Source organism: Mesoplodon bidens, assembly GCF_964165515.1.
Source record: "Mesoplodon bidens genome assembly, chromosome: 4".
Classification (NCBI taxonomy): Eukaryota; Metazoa; Chordata; class Mammalia; order Artiodactyla; family Ziphiidae; genus Mesoplodon; species Mesoplodon bidens.
Window position 1 is genome coordinate 99,869,685 of NC_138160.1, and position 25,928 is coordinate 99,895,612.

General features: G+C 40.8%; 1 protein-coding gene across 1 annotated transcript in view; it reads left to right on the forward strand.

Moving 5' to 3' along the window:
- Window positions 1-25,928, forward strand: part of HSD17B4 (hydroxysteroid 17-beta dehydrogenase 4) — a 153,195-nt gene extending 127,267 nt beyond the window's left edge. The window contains exon 24 of the mRNA XM_081231332.1: window positions 25,841-25,928. Within this exon, the coding sequence (XP_081087458.1) occupies window positions 25,841-25,858 (18 nt within the window). The 3' untranslated portion in view covers window positions 25,859-25,928. The remainder of the gene's footprint in view (window positions 1-25,840) is intronic.

The window sequence follows — 25,928 nt, forward strand, 5'->3', positions numbered from 1 at the left end:
AGACCAAGATAGTGAAGGGTCTTGACTGGAGGAGCCAAAGGCAGCTGGGTTAGCTGTTTAGCATACAGCTGCTGTGGCTGGATAGCATAGGATATGAACGGTGTTGGGAAAATCCCATATTAGCCAGAGGCTTCTCTGTTATACTGATATCATTTGTCTATCGGTGCATATGTAGGAATTTCTGCAAGACAGACTGTATCTAGGAGTTAATTTATCCAAGACTATGCACATGCTCTGTGGGGAAAAAATTAAAATGTAAAGAAAAGGCATAGAAGATGATCTGAATAAATGGAGAAACATTTCATGCTCTTGGATGAAATGACTAATAATATAATGAAGATGGCAATTTTCCCTAAATTATCTATAATTTCAATTCAATCCTGATAAAAATTCTATTTGGATTTTTTGATGAATTTGATAGCCTTTACTTGAACATTTATACAGAATAATGAAAGTCCACAAATAGTAAACCAATATCTTTTTTTAAATTGTAAACACATGAGATCTATGCTCCTAACAAATGTACGGTGCAGTATTGCTAACTATAAGCAGAATGTCGTACAGCCGATCTCCCGCACCTAGCCAATTTTGCAAAAGAAAAGTAAACGGAATAACATTCCCTGGCAGATATTAAGACATGCTACAAAGCCATAGTAATGAAAACAGTGTGATATTGGTACAAGGACAGACAAATTGAGCAATGGAACAGAATAGAGAGCTCAGTGTGATTTGTATATTGATTGGAAATTAATATATCGTAAAGGTGGCACCACAAGTCAATGGGGAAAGAAAGGATTGTGTAGTATACTACTGGATGAACCGGCATATTATACAGAACAGAATAAGATTGACCTTGTTATAACACCATATACAAAGGCAGATTCCAGATGAATGAAAGGCCTAAATGTGAAAGTTTAAACTATACAGTTATTAGAAGAAAATGTACAATTTCTTTGTGATCTTAAGGTGGGGAAGGATTTATTAACTAAATCCTCAAATGTGAAATCTTTAAAAAAAAAGTTGTTTTCGATTCCACCTGGGCAATGTTATTGTTGATACAAAGATTAGAATGTTAACAGACATTATAAATAAAGTGCTAATGCCAACAAGGGACTGATATCTGAAAACTATTGCAAATTAACAAGAAAGAGGTACAAACTCTAGTGGAAAATGGTGAAGTATGGGAAGAGAAAATTTACAGAATACATACAAAATTTTACAAGAACATATGCAAATAAAAGAATATACATTGTTTACGAAGAGGCAGAGAAATGCTGGTGGGCCATGGGGATTTACAAATATACATGTGAAGAGACAAAGGAGTTAATGAATAAATAAGAGAGGAGTCTGTGTGGACCAATAAACTGAGTCCCACCAAGTGAGGCGTGTAATCATCTCAGTCTTTGAAGGAGCCCCAAAAAGCAAAGGAAAGCAAAAAAATTGAAGATACCTGTCTTTTTTAGAGCTCCAAACCCACCCCTTCTTTCTAGTTTTATCCCTTGAGGCTCTGTAAATATCTTCTCATTAATTAGGTAACTTCAGAGGCTGTCTTTTTTTTTTAACATCTTTATTGGAGTTTAATTGCTTTACAATGTTGTGTTAGTTTCTGCTGTATAACAAAGTGAATCAGTTATATGTATCAGAGGCTGTCTTGATGATTATCTGAAGTGATGTATGTAGGGCAGCTGGCACAGAGTATATACTCAAATGCTAGTTTCCTCTTCCTCACTTTAATGCTTTCTTTTTCATCGGCCTTCCCCCTACCAGTTCTTTATTTGAACCTTCAAAAATCTTTCACTGTTGGGTTCATTTCTCTCTGTATTTCTCTATTGCTTTTGAAGCGTGGTCACCTATTCTCTCCTACCGGTGTGTCTCCTCATTAACCCTCTTCTGGAGATCTCATGTCTATGGATGCAGCCTGGGAGAGCACGAGGGGTTTCGGCAGCCACATCACCCTGATGACTCAGGTGGAGTTATTGCCCCCCAGCCCTCCATCCCTACCCCAGAAATCCATCATGTAACTCCTGCTGCTAACGCCCTTTCTCTCCCATCCTCTCCTTGTGCTATACTTTCTTAGCCCCAAGGAAAAAAGGTTGTGGATACCTGTTGGATTTCATTTTGTTCAATTTGTCCTCAGCCTGTCAACTGTGCTATCAAAGAAGCTCTCCGGGTTTGTATCATTCCAGAATTTGATATACGGATTGGGTAGATTTCCATGGTGCTTCTGGGCAGAACAAGGACAAATTGAGGGATGGTACAAAATGCAGGTTTAACTTCAACGTAGGAAAAACCTTGAAAAATCAGAATGGTCTTAACATGGAATGGGTTTCCATGGAGGGTAGTGAATTCCTTGTCAGTGGAGATGTTCCAAGTGTGGCTGCTTGATCAAGGCGAGGATGGTGGAGTCTCGTGGATCTCGACCCTCCTGTCACATTAGAATCATCTGGGGAGTTGTTTAAAGCTCCCTGTGCTTGTGCCTTTCCCTCATTTAGTCTTCTTTAATTGGTTTGACATGGGAGCAGACATCAGATTTAAAGCTTAAAACTCCCCAGGTGATTCCAATGTGCCCCCAGAGCTGAGAGAGTCTACTGTAGAAAAAAAATTAAAGTTAAGAAAGTTGGGTCTGACAACTTAAAACTCTTCCTTTCATCTTGGAAATGATGATATTAACTTCCTATTTGGTATCAAGTCGGTGCTTAGGTGCTTTTTGATGCTGAACTCCTTTTCCTCCCCATGTTTTCTTTCAGCTAAGCTCTCCCCTGTGTCCACCCAGAACATCTTTGTGGAAGGCATGTGGCTGCCTCTCCTGTGGCCGCTCTTCCTCTTGGGTGTTGGTGTGTTTTGCTCCCTTTGAGATCAATTGCCTTAAAGTGCGCTGTTGCCCTCTCACACTGGAAATCACAGCACTTTCTCCAGAGGGACAGTTTTCTGTAGAACTGGCTCTTTTAAATAGTAGCACAAGATTGAAGAAAACACATTTAACTGTGGAAAGGCCATTGACAGTAGCCGTAAGTGTAAATTTTCTTTTTTGGGCCCATATGTTGAACTGGTTTAGAAAGTCCCAGATTCTTGGTAACTTCGTTGGAAAATGCATTAAGGAATGATTACAGGGGCCTCCATTTAGGGACGCTTGTTAATTATCTCCTTCCTGCAGAGAAAAATGAGGTTGGGTGGAGGAAGGGCATAAGGGGAGAGAGAGAGAGAGAGACAGAGACAGAGAGACAGAGAGACAGAGAGACAGAGACAGAGAGACAGAGAGAGAGAGGGAGAGAAATCAACTGCAGGACCCCAGCCTGTAATAGAGGTAATGATCTGAAGTCCCCTCATCACAGAGTCAACATCCTGTTTTTCTGTCAAGTGAACTTATCTTGAAATCTGAGAGGCCCCTTCCCCTCTGTCCTTTTCAGACTTGCTGTCTGCTCTTTCCTTCTTTTTAGCTGCCCTGAGAGCACTGTGACACAGTGCCATTCTATAGAGTTAATTCTTATGTCTCTTGCCTCCTTTCAAGAAAAAGATCAGGGCTTGACATTATGACAGGTCTCCTCAAAGACCTTTGAGAGGGTAAAGTTCTTTAAAATATAATCATTTGCTTCTAGGCGAATAGCAGCAATTCTTGTTCCCAAACTTTAACCTTCCAACCATTAAATGTTAAATTTAAACAAGATAAACCTTTATATTGCCTTAAATACCTTCCTTTAAAAAATTTCCTCTCAGATAAATTTTCCCACCTAGTTTCATGGATTTCTTTCCTTAACCTGACAGTTGGCCATATTTACTCCTTCCTAAATTCTTTTTTTTTAATTGAAGTATAGTTGATTTACAATGTTGTGTTAGTTTCAGATGTACAGCACAGTGATTCAGCTCTCTATGTTTTCAGATTCTTTTCCCTTATAGGTTATTACAAAATATTGAGTATAGCTCCCTGTGCTGTACAGTAGGTCCTTGTTGGTTATCTATTTTTTAAAATTTTTGTTTATTTTTAAAAATAAATTTCTATATTTTTGGCTGCATTGGGTCTTCGTTGCTGCACCCAGTCTTTCTCTAGTTGCGGCGAGCGGGGGCTACTCTTCGTTGCGGTGCATGGGCTTCTCGTTGCAGTGGCTTCTCTTGTTGCAGAGCACGGGCTGTAGGCACGCGGACTTCAGTAGTTGTGGCATGCAGTGTCAGTAGTTGTGGCTCGCAGGCTCTAGAGTGCAGGCTCAGTAGTTGTGGCGCACGGGTTTTGTTGCTCCTCAGCTTGTGGGATCTTCCCGTACCAATGCTCAAACCCGTGTCCCCTGCATTGGCAGGCGGATTCCTAACCACTGTGCCACTAGGGAAGCCGCTATCTATTTTATATATAGTAGTGTGTACATGTTAATCCCAGACTCCTAATTTATCCCCCCCATCCCCTTTGGTAACCATAAGTTTGCTTTCTATGTCTGTGGGTCTATTTCTATTTTATAAATAAGTTGATTTGTATCTTTTTTTTTTAGATGGCACATATAAATCCTATGATATTTGTCTTTCCCTCTCTGGCTTGCTTCACTTAGTATGATCATCTCTAGGTCCATTCATGTGGCTGCAAATGGCATTATTTCATTCTTCTTTATGGTTGAGTAATATTCCATTGTACATTGTATATATGTACCACATTTCTTTATCCATTCATCTGTCTATGGACATTTAGGTTGCTTCACTCTTTCCTAAGTTCTTAAAATGGGGTGCATGGGAGTATAGTTTTTAAGCCACAAAGAAAATTTTGTTTGTCTGTCACCTCACTGATAAGTGCTTCTGTTTTTGCTGGGTCGACTTTATTGAGCTAAGGCTGAAATGCGATGCTCTCCACTCAGCCATCTCATTGCCCTCCTGGAACCAAAGTTACTACGTCACCCTTGGCTGGAACTCTGGATTCAGAGGAGGAGAATCTGAAGGATGGTAACAGGGGCTTTGTAGTTATGGAATTATACCCTTTCCTTAAGAGAATAGAGAAAAACACAAGCTCGTGTTTATGTTGGTCATTTTTAACTCATATCCTTTTGAGGGGGACATTAAAGTGCTGCTCATGAAACACAGAAGTGCTAGGCTTCAACTGTGTGCCTTCAGCATAGTTGGCTGACATGCAGTGCCCAGCAGGCTTCTAGAGCAGCGGTCCCAACCATTTTGGCACCAGGGACCAGTTTCGTGGAAGACAGTTTTTCTACGGACCGGTGGCGGGGGGGTGGGCAGGAATGGTTCAGGCGGTAACGCGAGCGATGGGGAGCGACAGATGAAGCTTTGCTCGCTGGCCCAGCGCTCACCTCCTGCTGTGCGGCTCATTTCCGAACAGGGCGTGGACCGGTTGGGGACCCCTATTCTAGAGAACAAACCAGGATGATGGGGTTGAGGAGTTTCACTTTTGGCTTAGCTTTATTTGACATCCAAAGATTTCATTTTAGAAGTTTGGTGCCCCAAAGGTCTAGAGATGGATAAGTGTTTATGGCTCCAGGAAGTTCTCAGCGGTTCTGAGCTCCCTTATGAATCATTTGTGTGACTGTAAGAACTAGGCTTAAAGAACTTCCTAGGCAAGAGTCAGTACCCCTTGGCCTGGTGGGGGCTGACAATGTTGGCATGACCATGTGACAGATGCACCACCTCCTTAAAGCTTTTGGGAGCCTTTCCTCAGTGGAAGGTGCTCTTACCCTGGAGAAATAGGGACTATTAAATTAGGAGGAATTGAGGTGTCTTGGCCCAGCATCCAGTAAGAGGTCCTCAGAGCAGTGCAGCTACCCCCGCTCTGGGTCCTGGCTGCCTGGAGCTTTTGGTTAACTTAAAATAAATGACCAGGGGCTTCCCTGGTGGCACAGTGGTTGAGAGTCCGCCTGCCGATGCAGGGGACACGGGTTCGTGCCCTGGTCTGGGAAGATCCCACGTGCCGCGGAGCAGCTAGGCCCGTGAGCCATGGCCGCTGAGCCTGCACGTCCAGAGCCTGTGCTCCGCAACGGGAGAGACCACAACAGTGAGAGGCCCGCGTACCACACACACACACACAAAATGATGAAACAAAATCACACACACAAATTAGCTCATGCTGAATGGGTGGCAGCTAACAGGAATCATGTTAGCAGATATGATGGAAATGAGTTTTATTAATTATATAATTTTGAACTATCTGAATTCAGCTAGTTACACCAGACCCATCTGATGAATCAAGAGATCATGAGTATGAATAATGCCTTGGTATACATTTGCCTTATTTCTGAGTAAAGTCCATGTTTATATGATAATCATTGATCTTCTCTAGCTACCATTATCAACAGTTCAAACAGTCTTCCCAATTATGTTATTTTCTTGTGACCTACTTCTGAAAAAAATGTAGATGCCTTTGATCTAGACTATGATGGTCTTGGACCTGCTCTGCCTGAGTTCCTTTTTTTGTGTGCTTCTGCTGCTGTGTTCTCTATCACGGAGGGGCTGACCCACGAAGGCTGTGGTTTACCAAAGTCTTGTGTTTGCTAGCTTCTCACTGACTTTAGCCAGCGGAGGCACTGGTGAGAGCCCCAAGGGAGGTTGGGAGAAGCCAGGGTGTTTTCCCTCCTCCCTCGGCCTTGGGCTGATGCTCTGGCAGCAGGTGAATTTATCACGTGGCTCCAGCTCCCACTGTACAGGCTCTCCATGCTTCAGGCTTTGTTGGCTTATGGACCGTCCTGAGTTCCAGCAGTACCACCTCTTCTCTTTGTTCTCCACCCTAAAGGTGGTATTGGCTTCCTGTTGTTGCTAATATCTGGGTTATGACATCATCACCTGTTCAACTCTCCGCTTCTCCATCACCTGTGTTACCCATTCCGTGCCTTCAATCCCCTCTGTTTTAAATACTTGCAGTGGTACATAATCAACCTCCTCAATTTGTAAAGAGGAATTTGAAGTCCAGAGAGATAAAAGTGTGCTTCCTAAGGCTATCTGGAAGTCAAACTTCTAGCATTTCAAGCACTGACAATGCGGTTACGAATCCAGAAGTCAGAAAACAGTAATTTCTTTGATGTGAGTATCTATCTGAAAATTCTTACACTAATGCCCAAACATCAGCCCCCCAAGCAGACACTCATTAAGCCTATTATTTCTGTTTTTTGCAAACAATTATTCAAGTTGTTGTCACTAAAATTCTCCCGGGAAACTGGTGCTCATATTTGCCTGGTGAACAGCATTGCACCCAGGCTGTTGTTTCATTGACTAGAGCTCTCATAGCCTGGAATGGTGGTGAATGTATCTCCCCAGGCACCTAATTTACTGTTAACTAGAGACTCGCCCAGTGGAATCTGAGTTGATAATTTATAGAAACACAGAGAACCGAAACCCCCAAACACAGGACTAAATAAATTAGTGGTTTCATTTCCCTGACACAATGGGAAGCCAGAAATGGGGAGTTGCCGGCAGTAATCCCAGCTTAACGATGTCGGGGCTGAGACCTTCACTGTGGTGGTGGCCATGCAGGTCTACTGCTTAGATCTTTCTTCAAGGAAGACTTTGCCGTCTTGAGAGACTCCAAATGCACCGCTTTCAGGATCTGCCTCAGCTTTTGATGGAGGGCCACACTTTTCCCAGGCAGCCCCCAAGTAATGACTGAGCATACCAGAAGACACTTGGGCATGGCCATTCTCTCTGATATAGGATTCATCAAATGGACCCGTCTCTGCTCTGGAGGCTCCTGTTGGCTTTGCTGAAATTTTGTGAGATTTGCATCTTAATTGAAGGCTCCTCTCGTTCAAAACTGCCTTCTTGCCCCTTTCCTCTCAAAAGCGTGGTCAGATTTTCAAGTCAAAAAATCTGAAGGCCTTTGTGGCCCAATCCCCTACCCTCCTCCAATACCACTTTTGGTCTTTACCCTCCCAATAATGCCAGAGTTGCACTCCTAACTCTGATTCAGTGTCTGCTTCCTGGAGGTCCTGACAGCGCTTCTCTTGGCCCTTCCCTACTATTTTTTTAAATTAAATATAGCTGATGTATAATATTATATAAGTTACAGCTGTACAATATAGTGATTCACAATTTTTAAGGGTTATACTCCATTTATAGTTATTATGATATGTTGGCTATATTCCCTATGTTGTATCCTTGTAGCTTATTTTATCTTTTCATTAAAAAATTTTTTTAAATAAATTTATTTAATTTTTGGCTGCATTGGGTCTTTGTTGCTGTGTACGGGCTTTCTCTAGTTGCAGTGAGCGGGGGCTACTCCTTGCTGTGGTGCACGGACTTCTCATTGCGGTGGCTTCTCTTGTTGCAGAGCACGGGCTCTAGACACGCAGGCTTCAGTAGTTGTGGCACACGGGCTCAGTAGTTGTGGCTCGTAGGCTCTAGAATGCAGGCTCAGTAGTTGTGGTGCACGGGTTTTGTTGCTCCACAGCATGTGGGATCTTCCTGTGCCAGGGCTCAAACCCGTGTCCCCTGCATTGGCAGGCGGATTCTTAACCACTGCGCCACCAGGGAAGTCCCAAAATTTAAAAAAAATTTTATATTGGAGTATAGTTGATTTACAATTTTGTGTTAGTTTCAGGTGTACAGCAGAGTGATTCAGTTATACGTCTACATGTATCTATTCTTTTTCAGATTCTTTTCCCATTTAGGTTATTGCAGAATATTGGGTAGAGTTCCAGATACAGTAGGTCCTTGTTGATTATTTTATATACAGTAGTGTATATATGTTAACCTCAACCTCCTAATTTATCCCTCCCCGTCCTTTCCCCTTTGGTAACCATAAGTTTGTTTTCAAAGTCTATGAGTCTGTTTCTGTTTTGTAAATAAGTTCATTTGTATCATTTTTTTTAGATTCCACATATAAGTGATATCATATGATATTTGTCTTCCTCTGTCTGACTTACTTCACTTAGTATGATTATATCTAGGTCCTTGTAGCTTATTTTATACATAACAGTTTGTACCCCTTTGTCCCCTACCCCTATATTGCCCCTCCCCCTTCCCTTTCCCCAGTGGTAACCACTAGTTTGTTCTCTGTATTTGTGAATCTGTTGCTTTTTTGTTATATTCACTAGTTCGTTGTATTTTTTAGGTTCCTCCACATATAAGTGATATCATACAGTATTGTCTTTCTCTGTCTGACTTATTTCACTTAGCATAACATGGATCCAAATCCATCCATGTTGTTGCAAATGGCCCTTACCTTCTATTTACTTGAGGTTGTAGAATGGTGCCCCACCTCCAGCATCTCAGCACTGTGCCCATGCTTCAGCAGAATGCAGCACTACCAACTGATTCTGTTCTTCTGTTAGGAAATTTTACTGCTTTCATTTCTTAGGCCAGAACTGTGTCGTATAACTATAGCAACCACAAGGGAGGTGGGGAAATGTTTTTTGTTTTAGCTGAACATATCACAGTCCCAACAAAATTGAATTCTGCTACTGAGAAAGAAGAAAAGAATAGGTATTTTGTAGGCAACAAGTAGTTTTTGCCCCACTTTATTTTCATTTCTGGAAAACGGTTCTTGTAAATTGAAACATAGTTGATGTATGCTATTATGTTAGTTTCAGGTTACTACATAATAATTTGACATTTGCATACATTATAAAATGATCACCATAACTCTAGTAACCATCTTTTCATGTACAAACTTTTTACAGTATTACTTACCATATTCCTTATGCTGTGTATTATATTCCTGTGGCTTATATATTATATAACTGGAGGTTTGTACCTCTTATCTTCTACACCTGCTTCACCTCCCCACCCCTCCTTCTGGCAACCACCTGTTTGTTCTCTGTGTGTATGATTCTGTTTTCATTTTGTTTTGTTTGTTTTTGTTTTTTAGATTCCACATATAAGTGAGATCAGGTGGTTTTTGTCTTTCTCTTTTTAACTTATTTCACTTAATATAATACCTTCTAGGTCCATCCATGCTGTTGCAAATGACAAGATTTAATTTTTTTATGGCTGAGGAATATTCCATTATAATTTTGTAATATTCCACATCTTCTTTATACAGTTGTCTATGTCTGTCTTAGGTTGCTTCCATACCTTGGCTATTTTAAATAATGCTGCAATGAACATTGGAGTGCATATATCTTTTCAAATCAGTGTTTTTGTTTTCTTTGGATAAATACCCAGAAGTGCAATTGCTGGATTGTATGGTCGTTCTATTTTTAATTTCTTTAGGAACCTCCATACTGTTTTCCATAGTGGCTACACCAATTTACAGTCCCACCAATGAGGCGTGAGGATTCCCTTTCTATATCCTTGCCGTTACATGTTATTTGTTATCTTTTTGATGATAGCCATTCTGACAGGTATGAGGTGGTATTGGGTTGTGGTTTTGATTTGCATTTCCCTGATGATAAGTGGTGTTGAGCATCTTTTCATGTGGCTGTTGGCCATCTGTTTCTCTCCTTTGGGAAAATGTCTATTCAGGTGCTCTGCCCATTTTTTAAATTGGGTTATTTGTTTTTTTGATGTTGAGTTGCATGAGTTCTCTGTATATTTTGGATATTAACCCCTTGTCAGATATATTGTTTGCAAATATATTTTCCTATTCAGTAGGCTGCATTTTTGTTTTGTTGATAGTTTTCTTTGCTGTGCAAAAGCTTTCTAGTTTGATGTAGTCCCATTTGTTTTTTATTTATTTTTGTCTTTGTTTCCCTTGCCTTTGGAGACATAACCAAAAAATTATTGATAAGATCAGTGTCGAAGAGCATATTGTCTATGTTTTCATGGTTTTAGGAGTTTTATGGTTTCAGGTCTTCCATTTAAGGCATGAATCCATTTTGAGGTTATTTTTGTATATGGTGTGAGAAAGTAGTCCAGTTTAATTCTTTTTTTTTTTTTTTTTTTTGCGGTACGCGGGCCTCTCACTGCTGTGGCCTCTCCCGTTGCGGAGCACAGGCTCCGGACACACAGGCTCCGCGGCCATGGCTCGCGGGCCCAGCCGCTCCGCGGCATGTGGGATCTTCCGGGATCGGGGCACGAACCCGTGTCCCCTGCATCGGCAGGCGGACTCTCAACCACTGCGCCACCAGGGAAGCCCAAGTTTAATTCTTGTTGCATGCAGTTGTCCAGCTTTCCCAGCACCATTTATTTAAGAGGCTATCGTTTCCCATCATCTTTTCTTGCCTCCTTTATTGTAGAATAATTGTTCATATACATGTAGGTTCATTTCTGGACTCTGCATTCAGTTCCACTGATGTATGTGTCTGTTTTTGTGGCAGTACTATACTGTTTTCATTACTATAGTTTTGTAGTACGGCTTGGATTAAGGGAGCATGATACCTCCGGTTTTGTTCTTCTTTCTCAAGATTGTTCTGGCTATTTAGGGTCTTTTGTGCTTTCATACAAATTTTAGAATTATTTGTGCTAGTTCTGTGAGAAATGCCACTGGTATTTTGATAGATATTGCATTGAATCTGTAGATTGCCTTGGGGAGTATGGTCAATTTAATAATATTCATTCTTCCAATCTATAAGCATAGTATATTGTTCCATTTGTTCGTGTTGTCTTCAGTTTCTTTCATCAATGTTTTACAGTTTTCCAAGTACAGGTCTTTTACCTCTTTGGTTAGATTTATTCCTGGGTATTTATTCTTTTGATGCAATTGTAAATGGGATTGTTTTCTTAATTTCTCTTTTTGATAGTTCATTGTTAGTGTATAGAAGCACAACAGATTTCTGTATATTAATTTTGTATCCTGCAACTTTACTGAATTTATTTATTAGTTCTGATTTTTTTTGGTGGCATCTTTACGATCTTCTATATATAGTTTTATGTCATCTGCAAACAGTGATAGTTTTACTTCTTTCTTTCCATTTTGGATTCCTTTTATTTCTTTTTCTTGTCTGATTTCTGTAGCTAGTGTTTCCAATACTATGTTGAATAAAAGTGGTGAGAGTGGGCATCCTTGTCTTGTTCCTGATAGAGGAAATGGTTTTAGCTTTTCACTGTTGAGTATGGTGTTGGCTGTAGGCTTGTGATATTTGGACTTTATTATATTGAGGATATTCCCTCTTTACCTACTTTCTGGAGAGTTTTTACCCTAAGTGGATGTTGAGTTTTATCAAAAGCCTTTTCTACATCTATTGAGATAATTATATAGTTTTTGTTCTTCAGTTTGTTAATGTGGTGTTCACCTCATTGATTTGTGGATATGGATCCATCCTTGAATCCCTGGAATAAATCGCACTTGATCATGGTGGATGATCCTTTTAATGTATTGTTGAATTTGGTTTGCTAATATTTTGTTGAGGATTTTTGCTTCTATATTCATCAGTGATATTGGCTTGCAGTTTTGTTTTTTTGTGGTGTCTTTGGTACCTGGTTTTGGTATCAGGGTAATGCTGGCCTCACAATGAGTACCTTCCTCTGCAGTTTTAGGGAATAGTTTGAGAAGGATAAGCGTTAACTCTTCTCTAAATGTTTGGTAGAATTCTCCTGTGAAGCCATCTGTTCCTGGACTGTTCTTTGTTTGGAGTTTTGTTTGTTTGTTTGTTTATTACTGATTCAATTTTATTCCTGGTAATTGGTCTGTTCATATTTTTTATTTCTTCCTGATTCAGTCTTGGAGGATTGTGTGTTTCTAGGAATTTATCCATTTCTTCTAGGTTGTCCATATTTTTAGCATATAATTGTTTATAGTAATCTCTTATGATCCTTTTTTTTTTTTTTTTTTTTTTAAATTTATTTATTTATTTATTTTTGGCTGTGTTGGGTCTTCGTTTCTGTGCGAGGGCTTTCTCTAGTTGTGGCAAGCGGGGGCCAGTCTTCATCGTGGTGCGCGGGCCTCTCACTGTCACGGCCTCTCTTGTTGCAGAACACAGGCTCCAGACGCGCAGGCTCAGTAATTGTGGCTCACGGGCCTAGTTGCTCCGCGGCATGTGGGATCTTCCCAGACCAGGGCTCGAACCCGTGTCCCCTGCATTGGCAGGCAGATTCTCAACCACTGCACCACCAGGGAAGCCCTCTTATGATCCTTTTTATTTTGGTGATGTTTGTTGTAACTTTTCTTTCCTTTCTGATTTTAGTCACTTGGGCCCTATCTTTTTTTCTTGGTTAATCTAGCTAAAGGTTTATCAACTTTGTTCATCTTGTCAGAGACCAGCTCTTAGTTTCATTGATCTTTTGGTTTTTTAGTCTCTATATTTCATTTATTTCTGCTCTGAGCTTTATGATTTTTTCCTTCTATTAATTTTGGCTTTGTTTTATCCTTTTTTAGTTCCTTTAGGTAAAGTTAGGTTGTTTACTTGAGATTTTTCTTGTTTACTGAGGTAGGCTTGTATTGCTATAAACTTCCCTCTTTGAACTGCTTTTGCTGTGTCCCATAGATTTTGGATCATTGTTTCCATTTTCATTTGCCTCTAGGTATTTTTTGATTGCCTCTTTGATTTCTTCAGTGACCCATTGGTTGTTTAGTGGCCTATTGCTTAGCCTCCACATGTTTGTGTTTTTTTGTAGTTTTTTTCTTGTAGTTGATTTCTAGTCTCATAGCATTGTGGTCAGAAAAAATGCTTGATATGATTTCAGTATTCGTAAACTTGTTGAGACTTGTTCTATGCCTAGCATGTGATCTATCCTGGAGAACGTTCCACGTGAACTTGAAAAGATTGTGTATTCTCCTGCTTTTGCATGAAGTGTTCTATAGATATCTATTAAGTCCATGAGGTCTAATGTGTCATTTAAGGCGAGTGTTTCTTTATTGATTTTTCTGTCTGGATGATCTGTCCATTGATGTATGTGGGGTGTTAAGGTCCCCTACTATTATTGTGTTATTGTTGATTTCTCCCTTTATGTCTGTTAATATTTGCCTTATATATTGAGGCGCTCCTATTTTGGGTGCATATATATTTACAATTGTTATATCTTCTTCTTGGATTGATCGATGATCATTTTGTAGTGTCCTTGTTTGTCTCTTGTAACAGTCTTTATTTTATTTTTTAACTTTTTATTTTATATTGGAGTATAGTTGATTAACAATGTTGTGTTACTTTCAGGTGTACAGCAAAGTGATTCAGTTATACATATACATGTATCTATTCTTTTTCAAATTCTTTTCGCAATTAGATTGTTATAGAATATTAAGCAGAGTTCCTTGTGCTATACAGTAGGTCCTTGTTGGTTATCCATTTTAAATATAGCAGTGTGTACATGTCAATCCCAAACGCTCTAATATCCCTCCCGCCACCCTTCTCCCCTGGTAACCATAAATTCATTCTCTAAGTATGTGAATCTGTTTCTGTTTTGTAAATAAGTTCATTTGTATCATTTTTTAAGATTTCGCATATAAGCAATATCATACGATATTTCTCTTTCTCTGTCTGACTTACTTCACTCAGTATGACGATCTCTAGGTCCGTCCATGTTGCTGCAAGTGGCATTATTTTATTCTTTTTAATGGCTGAGTAATATTCCATTGTATATATGTACCACGTCTTTTTTATCCATTCTTCTGTCGATGGACATTTAGGTTGCTTCCATGTCTTGACTATTGTAAACAGCACTGCAATGAACATTGTATCCTTTTTTTTTTTTTTTTTTTTTTTTTTTTTTTTGCGGTATGTGGGCCTCTCATTGCTGTGGCCTCTCCCGTTGCGAAGCACAGGCTCCGGACGCGCAGGCTCAGCAGCCATGGCTCACGGGCCGAGCCGCTCCGCAGCATGTGGGATCTTCCCAGACCGGGGCACGAACCCGTGTCCCCTGCATCGGCAGGCGGACTCTCAACCACTGCGCCACCAGGGAAGCCCCATTGTATCCTTTTGAACCATGTTTTTCTCCAGGTATATGCCCAGGAGTAGGATTGCAGGATCACATGCTAGCTCTCTTTTTAGTTTCTTAAGGAACCTTCAAACTGTTCTCCATAGTGGCTGCACCAATTTACATTCCCACCAACAGGTTCCCTTCTCTCCACACCCTGTTCAGCATTTATTGTTTGTGGATTTTTAACAGTCTTTATTTTAAAGTCTATTTTGTCAGATTTAAGTATTGTATTTTGGCTTTCTTTCAATTTCCATTTACATGTAATACCTTTTTCCATCCCCACACATTTATTCTGTGTGTCATTAGATCTGAAGTGAGTTCCTTGTAGGCAGCATATATATGGGTCTTGTTTTGTTTAATCCATTCAGGTACCTTATGTCTTTTGACTAGAACATCTAGTCCATTTATATTTTAAGTAAGAATTGATAGGTATGTACTTTTTGCCATTTTCTTAATTGTTTTGGGGTGGTTTTTGTAGTTCTTTTTTTTTCCTTTCTTCTTTTGCTGCCTTCTCTTGTGATTTCATGGCTACCTTTATACTGTGTTTGGACTCCTTTTTCTCTATTTTTGTATCTGTTATGGGTTTTTGTTTGTGGTAACCATATATATATATATATGTTTATTTTAAGTTTATGATCTCTTAAGGTTGAATGCATTCTTACAACCCTGCATTTTTACTCACCCTCTGTTGCCCTGTGCATGCTTAATGTTCTTGACATCATATTTTACATCTTTTTATGTATCCCTTAATTACTTATTGTGGATAAAGATGATTTTTACTACTTTTGTCTTCAACCTTCCTACTAGCTTTATAAGTAATTGATCTCCTACCTTTACTGTATGTTTGCCTTTACCAATGGAATTTTTCCTTTTATAATTTTTATATTTCTAATTCTGGTCTTTTCTGCTTAGAGAAGTCCCTTTGACATTTCTTGTAAGGTGAGTTTAGTGGTGCTGAGCTCTTTTAGCTTCTGTTTGTCTGTAAAACTCTTTATCTTTCCTTTATATCCAAATGACAACTTTGACAGGTAGAGTATTCTTGGTTGTGTTTTTTCCTTCATCACATTTTTTTTTTTTGGCTGTGACATGTGGTTTGTGGGGTCTTAGTTCCCCGACCAGGGATTGAACCCAGTCTCTCGGCAGCAAGAGCATGGAGTCCCAGCCACTGGACTGCCAAGGAACTCCCTCCTATCATCACTTTGAATATATCATGCTACTCCCTTCTGGCCTGCAAAATTTCTGCTGAAAAGTCAGCTGATAGTCATATGGGAGTTCCCTTGTGTGTAACTAGCTGCTTTCCTCTTGCTGCTTTTAAGACTCTCTCTTTATCTTTAATTTTTGCCATTTAAATTACAGTGTATCTTGGTGTGGACCTCTTTGGGTTAATCCTGTTTGGGACTCCCTGTGCTTCTTGGAACTGGATGTCTGTTTCCTTCACTCAGGTTAGGAAAGTTTTCAGCTATTATTTCTTCAGATAAAGTCTCTGTTCCTTTCTCTCTCCTACTTCTAGGACGCTTATAATGTGAATGTTCGTACTCTTGATGTTGTCCCAGAGGTGTCTTAAACTATCCTCATTTAAAAAAAAATTTTTTTTTCTGCTCACCTTCAGTGATTTCCACTACTCTGTCCTCCAATTCACTGAGCTGTTCCTCTGTATCATCTGATCTACTGTTGATTCCTTCTAGTGTATTTTTATTTCAGTTATTGTATTCTTTAGCTCTCTTTGGTTCTTCTTCATATTTTCTAACTTTTTGTTAAATTTATCACTATGTTTCTCTATTCTTCACCTGAGTTCATTAAGCATCTTTATGATCATTACCTTGAACTTTTTATTGGGTAGACTGCTTATCTCCACTTCATTTAGTTCTTTTTCTGATGTTTGCCTTGTTTATTCATTTGGCATATATTTCTCTGTCTCCTCATTTTGCCTAATTCTCTGTTTATTTCTATGTATTCAGTAGATTGGTTATGCTTCCCAATCTTGGAGAAGTGGCCATATTAGAGACATACTATGGGGCCTAGCAGCACGTTCCCCTCTGGTCTTCAGAGATATATGCTTTAGGAGTACTCTTATGTGGGCTGTGTGGGCCCTTCTTTATGGTGGGGCTGACTATTGTGGGTGTGCTAGTAGACAGGGTTTGACTGCCACACCTCCCAGCCAGGTTGGCTGCCAGGCTTACCTTGTGCAGTGGATGCTGACCTGCTGGTGGGTGGGGATAAGTCTCAGCATGGCTGGCTGTGTGGCCTTGTGGGTCCTGGGGCCAGTGTTGGCTCTCTGATGGTCAGGGCTGGGTCCCTATTAGGCTGGCTGTGGGGCTGGGGAGGCTCGGGGCTGGCACTGGGTGGGCCGGTAAGCCCCTGGCACTAATAAGCTAGCAGATGGACTCCAAAGTGGTGCTTACCAGTTCCAGTGTCCTCATGGTAGAACGAGCTCCCCAAAATGGCTGGCACCAGTGTTTATGTCCCCAGGGGGAGTCCCATTAGCCTCTTGCCTCTTTGGGAGGCTCCCCAAGATCAGCAAGTGGGTCTGACCCAAATTCCTTTCAAATTACTGCTTCTGCACAGGGATTTGGAGTATGTGAAATTTTGCATGTGCCCTTTAGGCTATTTCCCAGAGCCCTCTGGCTCTCCCATATACAAGTTCTGCTGGTCTGCAAAGCCAGTTGTTCTGGGGGCTCATCTTCCCAGTGCAGGACCCCCTGGCTGGGGAGCCCAGTGTGGGGTTTGGAGCTCTTGCTCCTTGGAGAGAACCTCTGTAGTTGTGGTTATCCTTCCAGTTGTGGGTCACCTACCCCAGGGGTGTGGCTCCTGAGTTTACTACATATCCACTCCTCCTACCCATCTCATTGTGATTCTTTTTTTTTTTTAACTTATTTATTTTTGGCTGTGTTGGGTCTTCATTGCTGCGTGCGGGCTTTCTCTAGCTGCGGTGAGCGGAGGCTACTCTTCGTTGTGGTGCACGGGCTTCTCACTGTGGTGGCTTCTCTTGTTGCAGAGCACAGGCTCTAGGCACACAGGCATCAGTAGTTGTGGCACGTGGGCTTCAGTAGTTTGTGGCTCACAGGCTCTAGAGTGCAGTCTCAGTAGCTGTGGCTCATGGGCTTAGTTGCTCTGCCGCATGTGGGATCTGCCCAGAGCAGGGATCGAACCCGTGTCCCCTACATTGGCAGGTGGATTCTTAACTACTGCGCCACCAGGGAAGTCCTCACTGTGCTTCTTTATATTTTTAGTTGGGAAATCTTTTCTGCTAGTCTTCAGATCATTCTCATCAATCGTGGCTCTGTAAATAGTTGTAGTATTGGTGTGCCCATGGGAGGAGGTGAGCTCAGGGTGAGCTCACCTCTTCCTACTCCATCATCTTAGCTACACCTCCTCATTTCTGGAAAATCTTGAGTTTATGAAAGCAAAATGTCTGTTGATAATATAGATGGTAGTCAGGCATGAGGAAGAGACAGCTGACCATTGGCTCTTTGGTATAGTTTGGGGAAAGGTTTTTGCCACTGGAAAGCAGAGGAAAGAAAAAATGATGAGTCTCCATTAGTAAGTTCATGATTATGATAGGAATCTCTTGGTCTAAGCTAATATCCTTCTTTAACACATAAGGAAATTGAGGCCTAGTGAGAGTAAGCCTTCTTACTTGAAGTGTTTATTGAGCACCTACGAGTATATATTGTAAATGCTTGGGATTCATTAATGAACAAAACAGAGTTCTCTACCTCAGGTGCTAAGGCCCCACCAGCAGGGGCAGGATGGATGTTGGAAGCCAGGTGTCTTAAATGCCCATTGCTGTATTGCTCAGTGCCAAAAGGACCATAGCTTTGAGGTTATTTAAAATCCATGTAATGTAACTATTAGGACTGGAAACCATCAGAGGTTTGCCTAGTTGCTTTGAGAGGTATTGGGAGATTCTGAAACAATCCTTTTGCCTTGTGAATCTGATTGACTTCCAGGCCATTAATAATATCTGCTGACTACCTCCCATATCCCCACCCCCAATCTTGTCTTGTCTTTTTCTCCTCTCAGGTTTTTTTCTACCCTGTAAAGGGGAGGGAGCCAGAACTGACGGAGTAAGTCTCACTTCTCCTTTCAAACAATCCTTGAAAGGGAAATAACCCATTTGGTAGGTAGGTAGGTATCTTTAGGAATTTGCCTTAAGTTGACAAGTTACTTTTGAACAAAATGAGAAAAAAAGGATTGAGAACTATTTTGAACAACCATATCTAAATGTTCATACAAAAAGTTTAATTTGTCACATTCTTTTTGGAGAAAGATATCTTTTCTAATGATGCTACCATTATTTAAAACACTTTGGAATTCTTCCTATCTTACTGGTTTTGTAACCACTTCATAAGTTACACAAGAAAGTTGGTGTCATTACTTCATAGGAAGATTCCAGGTGATCAAAAGGCCATTTACCTTATTTTCCAGATCTGGCACTGAATGTCTTTGTCTATTCTCCAAATCAAATCTACCCATAAATGATGAAAAGTTGTCACCACTGAGTCTATGTCATAAACTAAAGGAAAATTTAAAAGAGGTGTTCAGAAATATTTTGAATAAAGGCGATATTGTTGGAGTAAAGTTATAGACTCCTGAGGTGTCTAGTTGGAAAAGGTGTACCCTTTATTTTGTCAGGTATTGAATCACCTACTCTATGAGCAGTCCAAATATATATTCAGGTAATCTTCCCTATTCAAATCTAAGTGAATATTTTTTAAAATTAAAAAAATTTTAACTATTAGTTTTATTGAATGAAAGATTCTTTAAATTCTACAATGCTTTACAATTTGCAAAAGTTTCATACACATGATTTCATATAATCTGATAAGAACCCCATATTCAATCCCCTACCCCTATAATGCCCCTTCCCCCTCCCTCTCCTCACTGGCAACCACCAGTCCATTCTCTATATCTGCTAGTCTGCCTGCTTTTTGTTTTATTCACTAGTTTGTTGAATGTTTTAGATTCCACACATAAGTGTGGAAATATTTACTTTGTTCCATTAACATTTCTCATTTTTTAATGAAACACCTGTTAATATCCTTCAGAACATTAGTTTGAGAGATATACCATTAAACTGATTCTTTATTTCTATCACAGATTGAAGGGGCTGTTCTAGAATTTGATGAAGTTAAGAAATGTTATACAGTTAAACATGTCCATTCCCAGCTCGTAAAAATATTCCAGAGAAGCTAATTCTAATGCTAGAATCAGAATCTGGCAAGGATTAAATGATGTAGAAGTTGGCAAGATGTTATGCTATAGTAATTGAAAGGTTTTTCCATGTTAAGCACAGATCATTTTCAGAAAATGCTGAGAAGTATTTGTTTTGAATTCCAAGGAAAATTAAAGAAAATATAATTACTATATACTCAAAATGTGCTTCAATTTTGAATAATTTCTCTAGGGATATTATATAAATGTAGTATTTGATCTATTGCTTCAAGATACTATTTATTGCTGCTGTGAAAAGAGAGAGACTTATAGTAATGATATCAGTGTTATTTTACATTAAATACACTAATGTCAAATTGGTTATTACCAGAGTCAAATTAGCATACCAGGAGCAGATGGAATGGAAACTTCTGGAAATGAAGACTAAAAACAGCCATGGGAGCTGGCACTCCCTTCCGTAATTTCTGTATAGCATCATTCCTCCTTGGAATCCCCACTCTTCCCCAGTCCCACCATGCTGTTCTCCTTGTCTATGTGGATTGACGTATTGTCCAAAGCCTAACTTTCATCACAGTTACCACCTCCTCCATGGAGTCTTTTCTGATCTTCTCCAGGGGCCTGTTACTGCACTGGGGAGTTTTGTATTTCTGTTTGTCTTATGGCATTTCATTCTGCCTTGGTTATGGTATATGTAATCTTGTCAAGAACCTTTCATGCAACCTGCGCGCCACCTTGAAATCCTTGTTTGCATCTCTTATAGTTAGCCAACACACAGCTAGTGTCCAATATTTATGAAGTGAATAGTGAAAAAAAAACCCCAAACACCCAGCTACTTCCTGTAAGTACTCTCATACCGAGAGCAACTGGTAAAAACAAAATGGGCATCTGAGGACAGTCCCCTCATTGTTCTGTGTTGGCATTAGCATTAATGGTCTCCCCAGGACACCAGTTTGTACTCGAGGAAGAACTTAAAGTCTGTAATTTCATCATTGTGTCTCTAAGAGTCAGTTCTAATTTAGCCAGCAGAATATTTCTCAGTATTTCTGTGGCAGGGAGTGTTTTTTGTGTTTTTTTTAGTGTGTTATTACCTTAAGATGTGTAAATTCTTGGCAGCTGTCTGGATTAAATAAATAAACAAAAACAAAGGATGATATGAAATAAGAACATTTAAAAGGTCCATTACCTCTTGACTTTGAACAATTGCCTAATTACCTCACGTTCAAAGCTAATTTATGGAATTCCACATAATAATGACTTACATTTGTCTAGCGATAGGAGGTTTCTAAGGTGCTTTCATCTGTGGCATTCATTCAATCAATCAACTAGTCAGTCAATTAACAAATTAATCCTTCAACAGACATTTCTTTAGAGCCTATTACATAACAAACATTGGCAAGCGTGGTTTGGGGATTTCTGAAATAAATAAGACAAAGGTACTGCCCTGTAAAAGTCTTCAGTCTGGTGAGGGTAGACAGAAATACAGACAAGTAAATGAGGGAATTCCCTGCTGGTCCAGTGGTTAGGACTCTGTGCTTCCACTTCAGGGGGCCCAGGTTCCATCCCTGGTCGGGGAACTGATCCCCACAAGGCGCACGGCCCCCCAAAAAAAGCAAGTAAATGACGGAAACGTTGTGATCGAAGCTCGTATATACCTTAGTTGTGGAGGCAAAGGTGGCGAGTGGCCCATTCTCATTAAGGGAGGGGGAAAGTGGACAGAAGAGCATTCATAGAAGAGCAGTCATTGAGTGAAGTCTTATCTGATTCTTACCAGTGTCACTATTATACATGGTTTACAATTGAGAACCTGACTTGGGTGTGAAGCATCTTCTCTGAGGTGACCCTGCTCTTAAGATTTCAGAAGCAACTTGCATCCCACTGCACAGCATCTCTCCTGCACCCCCTGAGATTCCTGGAGTGTGACTTTCATGTTCTAGTAGTGATGAGAAAGGGAAGGTAAAGCCAGAGAGCCTGAAAATCTCTGGCTTTATGCCAGAGAGGATTATGTTTATGCAAAATGAGCTTGGTTCCCAGAGTAAGAAGAAAAACAACTTGATTGAAAATGTTATTCGTCCATAAAGAAGGGGAGAAAGCCAAACCCAAAGGCAGGGTTTAGACCTGGAAACAATGGCTTTGTTAAGATTTACAGGCCTGTGGGATTTCTCAGTTGCATAGGGTATTAAGGAAAGTTATTTGAAAAATATTCAAATATTTTCCCTAGGCAATATGGAAACTCACTTTTTGGTGGTTGGGCCTCTATTAACATAAAACTTCGGAGGAAATGAGCTTTAAAAGGATGACCCACTTCTTCTGCTGTCACCACCCACAGACTCCAATTTAAGTTCTTCCTTATTCTGTTCACTAAAAGTCACTAGTTTTTTTCATGGGATGGACGTTTCTCTCTAGTCGTTCTTTTGGTGTGTGTTGTGGCCACATTTCACTAGGTTGGTGGCATATTGATTTGTATAAAGTGCCTTAAGAAGACACCCACATTCATTTAAGACAACAATGGCAAGAATAACTTAATATTAGCACATATTTTCTTTATTCTCTGAAAGAAAGCTTAATATCGGATGTTAGAATGTAACATCATACAGAGATTTCTAATATGAGCCAGAACTGCCCAGATACTGTGATTGAAGGGGATTTGGTCTTTTTCTTTGCTGAAGCTGGTATTTTAACTTACCTGAAAACAAAGTTCCATTACTCCAATGGACTAGGTGGCCCCTTATTTTTATAGTAATTTACAGGTTAGAAAATGTTTCAAACACTCTCTTTTGGCCCTCACAAGAACTCCAAGGGGAGGCATATGAAATCTTTTTAACTGCAAATTTTTTTTTAACTCATGAGGAAACTGAGACCCAGACAGGTTAAGGCTAGGCTTTAGCTAATAATAAGGCTTTTCAGTGTATCTTCTGGACTAGTGTTGCTTAGTTCTGTTAAAAGATAAACTGAGGCATATTCAAATTTTAAGAGTTTATTTCAGCAAAAATTGATTTGAATCGAGCAGCACCGAATGGGAAACGGTTAGGATGCTCCCCATACAGGAGCTGGGAGAAAGACTTCTGTAGAGAAGATGCAGGGGGAGCAAAGCGAGGGAATTATCTGACTGGCTGTAGCATTTGCATTATTTGGAAAAGCTGAATTGGCTGTCTGCGATTGGTTGTCCTTAGGTTTCACTTTCTTAACCTTGAGGCATTACAGGCTTAGGTTTTGGTTTGCTTACGTAGGCTGCTAATGTATTAGAGCTGCCTCAGTCTAATGGTCTCCTTGTTTAATTGATTTAACTGTTCTTTATATTATTATTGCTTCTTTGCAGAGAAATTGTCTCATGGACACACATGGTGACTCTAGTCCTGACCTGCTATTTCTCAAACGTGTGTGATTAGTTGCAAGGGAACCTTCGTGAGAAAATGCATGATTCTTTACCAGCCCATTCCACTTATAAGAAAAGTAATACAAATTATATACCCCAGTGGTACAGTAGTTTGAATTAGTTTAATATACAAAGAGCAGCACATAATTAAATTCTAAGAATCAAGAATCGTATTTCTTTTACTGGGAACACCTGCATCAGAAGAGATTTAGTCTGGATGAATACAGCCCACTAGGGATCCTCGTTACAACACTGTGTGCAGATTAAACTGTAGAGAAATAACAGAAGGAGGTGATATTACCAATGTCAACCCATTTTCTCAGGCCACGCTAGCCTGGAGTTTTAAAAGGGGTCACAGCAATGGTAATAACCCGTATTTTTAGCTTTTTATCTCTTTGGCTATTACAAATCTCCATGTCCTCCCCACCCAGCCCCAGCAGAGTCCCAGGGGTTGTCTCCTACATGTGCTCCCGTTCTGTCCACCTCCTGTGGGTTCCAGGATACGTTTCCTACCTCCTCCACTTCAGCCCCCGTGGTGGTAGGCTGGTGGCCCTCATAGGGGACACAGATTTTGCTCTCAGTTGGCAGCCTTCCCTGGTACCGTTCTTGCCTCTGCCTCTGATTTCTTTCTTGGAGTTCTTTTTTTTTGCGGTACACGGGCCTCTCACTGTTGTGGCCTCTCCCGTTGCGGAGCACAGGCTCCGGACGCGCAGGCTCAGGGCCCTGGCTCACAGGCCCAGCCACTCCACGGCATGTGGGATCTTCCCACACCAGGGCACGAACCCGTGTCCCCTGCACCGGCAGGCGGACTCTCAACCACTGCGCCACCAGGGAAGCCCTTCTTGGAGTTCTTGATGTGAGCCAGGCAGAAGCAGGACATGGAGTCCTCTCCCTTTCGGGATATGCATGGATCTCATAGCAGGGCAGGGTTGTTAGTATGCCTTCTCTTTATTTTTAGATGGACAGCCTTCTCTTTTTAGCACTGAGTCCATGAGGGTAGGTAGGCCACGGACAGAGCTGGGGAACATTAAAACTATATTAAGACCATCACCTTATCCTCCCCTTGGTTCCTCATGAAAATACTTACTAGTGTTTTTTGGCAGACATTAATACCTATTAGCTGCCAGAGGAGCCCAGGATTTAAGCACAAAATAGAGCCTAGACTCAAGCTTAGGGGACCCCATATATCAATACTTGTGTTCACCCTGGGGCTGATTTTTTTTCCCTTCTATTTTTCTGTGCTCTCTTTCTTGTACTCTTGGCTTCTGTTTCTTTGGTTACTTGAAAAAATTTAAAAAATCTTAGTTATTGAAGTGAAAACTGCTTTGAAAGGCAGAACGCCCTAGGTGAGATCTATCTCCCTGATTGAAGGGAAAGACATGAAGGAGACTCACTGAAATAAAGTGAGTATTTCCAATCAGAAGAGGAATATTCTACCTCCCTCAGTGGTGAGTGACACCAAATCAGCTGGAAAGGGCTCTCATTCCTAGAGCTAAGGAATAAGGAATCTGGAGCTCACTGATACTGTACATACAAAACAAAACAAATCTAAACTGCGATATGAAAGCAGCGTTTAAAATTAACCAAGGGAGGCAGAGCTTCCTGGATTTGGATTTGGGGGTGGCAAGTACCCGGGTGCACTGCCCCTATTTTACTGTCCAGAGTGAGGTAAATAGTCCCTGCTCTGAATTGGGATTTTGGGGGGGAGCCGTTCTCTCCCTTTACGTTCCCAGTATCTTCCTAAACCATCCTGAGTCCATGTCTTTTCCTTATTCTCATTTTATTAGAACCTCAAAGAAGATCAGAGATCACCTGACAATTTGAACTCTGTTTGTAGGAAGGTGTTTCTCAATCAAGACAACACTTAAAAGGCAGCATGACCCGGGGAAAAGAATGTAGTCATCTGGGTATCAGGAGACCTGGAATTTTCTTTTCTGACAACTGTGCCACCTTACCAGGGAAGCTCCCTTCTCCTACCTCTCATCCCTGCTCTCCCCCTCTACCTCCGTCAGTCTGTTTCTTTGTAAACAGTTTTTATCTACGTGATCCCTCCTTCTCTAAAGTTCTGAGTATATAATTTTTTTTTTTTTCGGTACGCGGGCCTCTCACTGTTGTGGCCTCTCCCGTTATGGAGCACAGGCTCCGGACGCGCAGACTCAGCAGCCACGGCTCACTGGCCCAGCTGCTCCGCGGCATGTGGGATCCTCCCGGACCGGGGCACGAACCCGTGTCCCCTGCATCGGCAGGCGGACTCTCAACCACTGCGCCACCAGGGAAGCCCTGAGTATATAATTTTGAAAAGCTCCTCCCACCCAAGGAGTTTCTTCAGACCCCGAGGAAAAGTCTCTAGTTGGGAGGGGAGATGTTTTCCCGTACATGTATTGAGCACCTCATATGTAACAGGTGCAAGTCACCATTCAAAGCGTCCTTTATGTGTGTCATTTAATCCTTAATGATGATAACACACGCTTGTATAGAACTTCCTCTGTGCCAGACTCTGTTCTAATTAGTTTACATACATTCACCCATTTAAATCCTCATCACGAAGTGTATGAAGTTGGTAATATAATGATCTTCCTTTTGCAGGTGACCACTGAACCTTAAAGGAGAAACAAACATAGTGCCCTAGGGCCTAGGGCTGATCTCAATATTCATAAACCAGGACAGGACAATC